Consider the following 8356-nt stretch of genomic DNA (forward strand, 5'->3'; position numbering starts at 1 on the left):
GCGCAACGCTGGTTTCAGGAGTAGATGCCTCAGTGCCCCTCCCCCATTTGGCCCCTCCCCCCTCCCACAGCCCCTCCAGCAGCCCTCAGTTTGTTCTCCATATTTGTGAGTCTCTTCTGTTTCATCCCCCTCCCTGTTTTTATATGATTTTTGTTTCCCTTCCCTTATGTTCCTCTGTTTTGTCTCTTCAAGTCCTCATACGAGTGAAGTCATAGGATTTTTGTCTTTCTCTGACTAATTTCACTTAGCGTAATACCCTCCAGTTCCATCCACGAGGTTGCCAATGGCAAGATTTCATTCATTTTGATTGCCGAGTAATACTCCATTGTATATATAGACCACATCTGCTTTCTCCATTCATCCATCGATGGACATTTGGGCTCTTTCCATACTTTGGCTACTGTTGATCGTGCTGCTATAAACATGGGGGTGCATGTGTCCCTTGGAAACGGCACACCTGTATCCCTTGGATAAATGCCTAGTGGTGCAATTGCTGGGTCGTAGGGTAGTTCTATTTTTAGTTTTTTGAGGAACCTCCATACTGTTTCCAGAGTGGCTGCACCAGCTTGCATTTGGGAATGCATTAGGGCCTCATCTTTACAGCTGTCTTTCTCTGAGTACTTCCCCGAGATGTTGTCATGGCAGGGCCATCATACCCTGCACACCTTGAGTGGAAGCCACCTTCTCAGAGGGCCTTTCCTAGCGACCAGGCCCATCCTCCCCGCCCCCTAGGCACTAGGACAAGGTGCTCTCAGTCTCGCTGTGGGAGGGGCACTGTACTCTTGATATGTGGCTGCCAAACAAATGATTCCAGAAGGAAGGGCCATGCAGTCCTGTGGGCAGGGAATCAGGCACGGTTGAGCCGGGTGCTGGGTGCAGGGTCTCTCCTGGGCAGAGACCCAACATGTTGACTGGGTCGGCCATCATCTGAAGGCTCGACCGGGGCCGATGATGTGCTCTCTGTCACTGGGCCTGGGGTCTTTGCTGGCTGTCCCTTGTCACGAGGGCCTCTCCTCGAGCAGAGCTCACAGGTGACAGCCGTTTCCCTCAAAGCACGGCTTCTGGGCGAGGAAGCGTGAACAGGCGAGGAAGAGCCAAGGTCTCTTTTTGTAACCCAGTCTCGGAAGTGGTATCTCGTCACTTCTGCTGTATCCAGAACAAGTGGGACCTGAGGTTCTGTCCACACGTAGCGGGAGGGGCCCCACGTGCTCTAGAACGCCCGGAGGTGAGGGGCCCAGGGGGCTCTCTTGGAGGTGCCACCACAAGACACGTAAACCATCCACACAGGTGGAGGGAGAGGCTGCTCCTCTCGGGGAAGAATCTTCACAGAGGAGAGGACGTTTGCAGCGGGTCTTACAGGATGTGTAGGAGTTTGTCCGGCAGCCATTATCAGCTGTCGTCTTGGTTTTCATGATTGTTCAGTCTGGTTCCTGGGGGACTTCAAGGCATGGTCTCTGCCCACGACAGGCTTTCTTGAGAAGATAGGAAATGGCATGGCTGCAGCGAGGCTGTGGTGGGAGTGAGCTTGGAAAGGGTGGAGGGCTCCGGGTGGGAGAATGAGCGTGGGCTGGAGTGGCCTTGAAGCGTTATCCAAAAATCATTTCATTCTGCAATCGTGTTCTTTTCTTTCTGGGAATGATACAGGTTTTTTTCCCCTCGGTGGATTTTTTTTTTTTTTTTTTTTTTTGCCTAACGATACTTCACATAGAATTCATTTGCAGCCCCAGAGCTTTGGAACTAATTTGCATTCCGAATCCCACGCTGGCCAGGGGGCAGGAGAGGGGGCAGGTCGCTCGGGCTAGGACTGCACATGCTCCGGGAGAAATATCCACACGCCAGCAGCTGTTTCCTGGGAGAGAGCTGGTGTTTCTGGGGGAGGGGGAGAGGGGGGGTGCTGCTGGGAGGTCTCTGCTCGGTTCGACCCGAGCCCAACTGACCCTGCCCCCGTGCTTTCTGTAGGAATCTACGGTGTTGGCAAAGCCGCCGTGCACCCCCCCGCACTTGCCGTCCTCAGCCACACCCCAGAAGGAGCCACCCAGACCATTGCGTGGGTGGGCAAAGGGATCGTCTACGACACCGGGGGTCTCAGCATCAAAGGGAAGGTGAGGTGCCGGGGGCCAGCGCTTGGACAGGGCCCGGGGGAGGAGGATTGTAGGCAGGCCCATCACCTCTCAGGGGCGCCGGAGGAAGGCAGCAAGCGAGGTTTCTGGGACCTTGGCCTTGGGGCGTGCCTCTGGGGAGCCAAGTTCGGGAAGAATCGGCCGGGCTGATTCCTCTTCTGGGGGGGAGATGGTTTCGTGTCCACACTTCAAACAAAAAAATCTGGACGGGATCCAGAGAAAAGCCGCAGAAACAATGAAAAGGCTGGAAAACTAACCCAAAGAGGCAAGGTTTAAGGAATCGGTGGTTCCATCTGAAACGAAGGGCGTGGGGTGGTGCCCACTGTTCCCACGACCATCCAGGGTTTCCACAGAACGCTTAGTGGGGGTCTGCGGGAGCCTGTGCGGAGAATAGGCCCCCGGAGAAGGCCGGAGGGGTTTGGATCCCCAGGCAAGCCGCCTACAGGTGTTCTGGTGAGGCCAGGTCTCAGAAGTCTGTCCTGTGGGCGGCCTTCAGGCGTGGCTCCGTCTCCCTCCTCCACACCCGGCGCCTTCAGGCCTGCTGTGCACCGCGAGCCGAGGTGGCACCAGGAAGAGGAGGAGGGACACGTCTTCATCTGCTCACGTCACACACTCGCATTGAGCAACTACTGGGCACCCGGCCTGGGCTGGGCCCTCCAGCGCCAAGACCCAGAAGGCCTGGGAAGGAGCAGGCATGTGAAATCGGTGCCCCAGGAGACCTGGAAAAGGAGAGCCAACCTTGCCAGAGAGGACGCTTTAGAAGAGACGGGACAGACGTGTCACGCAGAGCAGACACGGAGAGCTGGCAGCCGGCGGGGCTCACAGATGTGTCCTGTTGGCCCAAGCGCCGGTCTATAATCTGAGTGAGTTACCAACGTTTACAAAACAGGAAGATTCTCACAGAAGGCTGGCTATTCGACCTTTGGTAAACTCAGCGGATCTGGCGGGACGGGTCCTCTGTCTCCCCCCGGCAGCACTCGTTGGAGCCAGGAGGCGCCGGCCCGTGGATGAGGCGCGCACGGTGGGGTTCACCGCTGCTCCGGCGCTTTCTGACCTGAACCCCAGTGCTGGGCGCTATTTCAGTTAGCGGCTGTGTGCTGCCTTTCGCACCGACCGCTAGTCCGTCTAGTGCATTTGGTACCCAGAGTGGATGGCCTTTTTTTTTTTTTTTAAACATTTGTTTTTGAGAGACGGAGACAGAGCACAAGCGGGAGAGGGGCAGAGAGAGAGAGGGAGACACAGAATCCGAAGCGGGCTCCAGGCCCTGCCCGACACGGGGCTCGAACCCAGGAGCCGTGAGATCGTGACCTGAGCCAGAGTCGGACACTTAACCGACTGAGCCCCCCCGACGCCCCTGTTTTTTGTTTTTTGGTTTTTTGGTAACGTCCCTCCTCCTGTAAACAGCATTATTTTCAGGACTAATCAGGAAATGATCCAATAATAAAGGTTAAAAAAAACAAACACCTTCCATATGTATTATCATGCCAGTAAAAAGTTGAAGTAAGTATTATAGGGCCACTTGACTGGCTCAGTGGGTGAAGCGTGTGACTGTTGATCTCGGAGCTGTGAGGTCGAGCCCCATGCTGGGTGTAGAGATTACTTGAAAATAAACAAAGTGTAGGGGCGCCTGGGTGGCTCAGTCGGTTGAGCGACCGACTTCAGTTCGGGTCATGATCTCGCGGTTTGTGAGTTCGAGCCCCGCGTCGGGCTCTGGGCTGACGGCTCGGAGCCTGGAGCCTGCTTTAGATTCTGTGTCCCCCCCTCTCTGCCCCTCCCCCACTCATGCTCTGTCTCTCTGTGTCTCAGAAACAAATAAACATTAAAAAGGTTTTTTTGATAAATAAAGGGATAAATATGACAGCACACGTAAAGAAGACGGTAATACATCGACACTTTTAAATAACATTAACGTGCTGTTTTAGACGGAAAATGGCGTATGTCTCCCTTGTGGTTTGTCATGATAACAGATGTTAGCATGACGGTGTCTGTTTTCAGGCCTTCGCTTCTGCAGGTTTGTCTGGGATTTTATCCAAAGTGATCTTTTCCACATCTTTATGTCCGTTGCCTGGACAGAGGTACCAGATTTGTGAGACCATCTTCACTCGTGCTTGGTCCAAATCGGTCCAAAACCACGATTAATTTTAATCTTGAAGAATTTCTCTTGCATGAAGCGGTCAATACACAGATACCCCATTTCCCACGAAACCCCAGAAATTGTGATATTGTCCATGTTTTCAGCCCTTCGAGACGGATTCTAGCGGCCTTCAAAGGTCTGCGGAGTAAAAACGTTTTAAACAAGTCCAGTGGTTCCCATAGACGGCAGGAGGCTGAAAGTCCCAGGCTCCCTGCACTCTTGGGTTTGCTCGGAGCCCACGGTTGCGGGCAGGACGCGTGGCACCGTGGGTGCCGACCCCACCTCCGTTCCCTGGTGGAAGGCACGTCTGTGCTGGTCAGGCCAGCTGTGCACCTGGCACTTATTAGCATCCATGTAGAATGAGGTTTCTAAAAGGACACGTAATTACCATGGGTGGGTTCAAACCTTTTATTTGATACGATTAAAACTCACTTCAAGCCACGGATTTTTCGGGAGACATATTTTACCACTGATGACAACAGGCAAACCGACTCTTAGTCTGTTAATTATTATTTTCAGACTCCAAAGACCGTGTAGCCCTGCGCTGCACCTGGTGCTGGCTACAGCTCTCCCTCACCCGTGACGCTGGCTCTTGCCCTGGAGGCAGCTCAGTGCCATCGGGGAGAATTGCAAGCTCCTTTCTCCTGGGATCAGACGCTTATTTGGGATGCTGGTTTGTTGGAGGGCCAGAGTGAGAAGCAGGGGCTGCTGAAGAAGGAGGCATGTGTTGCTGGGGGCACTGTCTCCAAAGACTTCAAAGGTAAATCAGGATCAGTGTGAATTTAGGTCTCAAATGTGTTAGTCTCAGAACCCCTTCCCCTCTCAAAAAGTATTGATCCTAAGGAGATTCTTTTAGAAGAGTGATGTCGGTCGATACTTACCCTACTAGAAATTAAAACTGGGGAGAGATCGTTGTTTATTTTAAAGTAACAGTGTAAACCCATTGCATGTTCATGTAAATATTTTACGAAAATAGCTGCATTTCCCCCAATGCAAAGAAGCCATTGAGAAGAGGGGCATTATGTGACATTTTGCCAGTCTCGTTCACGTCTGCCTTACTAGAAGGCAGCCGTGATCTTGTAGCTGCCTCTGCATTTAGTCTATCGTGATCTGTTGTTTTAGTTGAAATATAAAAAGAAAGTCTGGCCTCACTCATTTTGTAGTTGGAAAAGGGAGAAATATTGTAGTGCCCGTTACAAACACCCAAGGGCGTTTTTCTTTGCTATTATTACACCAAAACTCGTCGAGCGAGAGCGTCTGTAAGCTTAGTGCTCGTGCGGGATCAGAAACCGTGGCAGTGTCTCTGTGCGCTCTGTTATTACGGTCTGCCTCGAACTCTGCGTGATTTTGTGGCGTCATGCATGGGCCATTCAGAAGACACTGTCCCCGGAGTTAGGCGGAACCTCCGAATTTTGACACAACATATACTATTTTAAAAAGTCACACTTGGTTCCACCACCCATGTCGTTGTATTTCTAAAAAATTTTTAAAGAAATGTTTATTCACTTATTTGAGAGAGAGAGAGAGAGAGTGAGCAGGGGAGGGGTACAGAGAGGCAGAGTGAGAGAATCCCGAGCAGGCTCCACACCGTCAGCACAGAACCCGATGCGGGGCTCAAACCCACAAACGGTGAGACCATGACCTGAGCCAAAACCAAGAGTCAGACATTCAGCCAACCGAACCACCCAGGTGCCCCAACATACGATATTTTTAAAAGCCACACTTGGTCCCACCATCCATCTCATTTTTAAAAATCGCTATTAAGAAGCTGTCACAGAGACAGATACAAGTTTTTCAAAATCATTATTTTTGCGTGAAAGCTCAGATTTTACCACCGGCAGCGACTACTGTCGGCTCTTCTGGAAGTGAGAGTTTCACTTTCTTCCTTTTTAAGAAAACATCTGCCATGGGGCGCCTGGGTGGCGCAGTCGGTTAAGCGTCCGACTTCAGCTCAGGTCGTGATCTCGCGGTTTGTGGGTTCAAGCCCCACGTCGGGCTCTGTGCTGACAGCTCGGAGCCTGCTTCGGATTCTGTGTCTCCCCCTCTCTCTGCCCCACCCCTGCTCGCACTCTGTCTCTCTCAATAATAAATAAAAGTTAAAAAAAAAAAAAGAAAACATCTGCCAGACGCCTAAGTCTGAATGACCGGCACACGTCAGTGGTTCCTTGAGTCAAGCTCGGTGTTCAGGAGCGCGGTTCTCTAGCCGAGCAGAGACCTCGGCGACCGTCCCCAGCCCCCGCCCTGACCGCCCGGCGAGCATCTGGCGAGGACAGGACCGCTCCGCACGCACCTTCCATTCCATCACATGGAACATGGAAAACAGCTGCCCTCGGCGGTGGAGACTTGGAAAAGTTAATCATGTATCTGCATCGGCGAGGTGACAAGGGAGTTGGCCCCGCCATGTTTCTCTGCAGGACGGAGGCGAGTCCCGCGGCCGTCCGTGTCGTGGCCGCGGCCCAATGTTGCTTTGCCGCATCGTGTGACAGCCCCATGAGTGTCCCGGGCGGATGACATCTTCCTGCTACTCTGGAGAGCATCTCTTTTGTAAAACCGGGAAGAACGCGGTGGGGGACGGTCTGCAAAGCTCACGCAGTCAATTGAGGTGCATTTGCCGCCTGGTGCTCCTTGTCTGTGGTCGGGAGGCCGCCGCCCTGGTGACAAGGAGACTCAATTTCAGAGACCATCTGGAGCTATTCTGTGCAGGCCGTTTTGCGAGTGGTTTGATTCCAGATCTGAGGCCCCCGTTTTTCCGTTTAAACAATCCTGTGCTTTCTCGCCGATTAGGTCAAAGAGACAGCTTATTTTCAATAGTGCTAGCCGGGTCATCTTCACTCAACTTAATTGTAAAAGCAGCTCAGTTTATGTCTAAAAATGCTTTCCATTAAAACCCGAGGCTTGTGTAATCCGATAAGGGTTCAAAAAAATCACCCGCTACGTTTCCGACCCAGATCCTGCATCTGATGGCCTGTTGCGAATTTAAAGTATGAACTTGTCAATTAGAGCTGGGAGCCCATCAAATGGAAAAACGTGTAACCGCTCTCAGCCGGTTTGTAGAAAAATCACAGTTTCTCACAGTTCCTTCTGCAGCATGAGGGCACCTGTGCCTGGCATGCCCCCGCCCCCCCATTAGATCTCGACAGAGCGGGTGGTGGGGTTGGGGACTGGTGACAGTGACCTTGGGGAAGAGTTCGCGTTAACCTGAGCCCATTGTTGGAGACACTGATGTCAGGGAGCAGAGGGAGCTGGGGCCAGGTGGTGACAGGTGTGGGGAAGCCTGCCCCACAGCCCAGCAGCCCTGCCCCGACACCTCAAGCAAGCCTTGGAGGCCCCAGACCTCAGCTTCTTCCTCAAAAACTGGGCAGAGACACAGACAGAGAGAGCTGTTGCAGACAGACCCCAGGGCAACTTGGCAGCCTGGGGGTGGGTGGCCGGGTCGTAGGAGCCAGGCCACGGCCAACGTGGCGGGTCTGGGCAGCTCCCCGGCTCCCCTCCCTCCCACCTCTGGTTCATCAGGTGACCCCCAAAGCTCCACTCCGGCAAAAGGGTCCCATCCCCTTTGGCCATTATGTCCCAGCGCTTGTGGAGAACAGCTGCGTGACCGGGGCGGGGGGGGGGGGGCGGGCGTTTCTTGGGTTCTGTGTGAGCTCAGGGGACCCGGCACCAGGTCCTGCAGGTCTGAGGGCGCCGCTCTGGGGTCCTATGTGCCAGGCAGAGGTGGGGCACTGCTGATGGCAGGCCAGCACCCACTCATGCTCACTGCTGTCCTGGCCCCTTTGTGCCCCCTCCAGACCACCATGCCGGGGATGAAGAGGGACTGTGGGGGTGCTGCAGCTGTGCTGGGGGCCTTCAGAGCTGCCATCAAGCAGGTGAGTGTGGCCCCACCGTCTGCAGTCCTCGAGGAGGGGGACTCCCTGGGGGTGGGCTTGCTTTCCTGAGACCCCACAGCTCGGCACCTCTCTCTCTCCCTGCTCTGCGGGGGCTTCCTGCCTGCTGCTGGGGCCCCTCTGCCTGCGTGTCACCTGTCCTGAGTGCCACCTCTCCATAGAGTGTCACCTGTCCTGAGAGTACCTCTACCTGAGTGTCACCTCTCCTGAGAGTGTCA

The 8356-nt window shown here is 53.8% G+C and overlaps 1 protein-coding gene across 1 annotated transcript in view; it reads left to right on the plus strand.

Annotated features, from left to right (window-relative positions):
• The window catches only part of NPEPL1 (aminopeptidase like 1), a 27269-nt gene that overhangs the window by 12430 nt on the left and 6483 nt on the right, over positions 1 to 8356 (plus strand). Inside the window, exons 2-4 of the mRNA XM_040459742.1 lie at positions 1071 to 1090; positions 1953 to 2102; positions 8043 to 8120. Of these exons, the coding sequence (XP_040315676.1) occupies positions 1071 to 1090; positions 1953 to 2102; positions 8043 to 8120 (248 nt within the window). The remainder of the gene's footprint in view (positions 1 to 1070; positions 1091 to 1952; positions 2103 to 8042; positions 8121 to 8356) is intronic.

This window comes from Herpailurus yagouaroundi, unplaced genomic scaffold (assembly GCF_014898765.1).
Source record: "Herpailurus yagouaroundi ecotype Mexico unplaced genomic scaffold, PumYag 246, whole genome shotgun sequence".
Taxonomy (NCBI): Eukaryota; Metazoa; Chordata; class Mammalia; order Carnivora; family Felidae; genus Herpailurus; species Herpailurus yagouaroundi.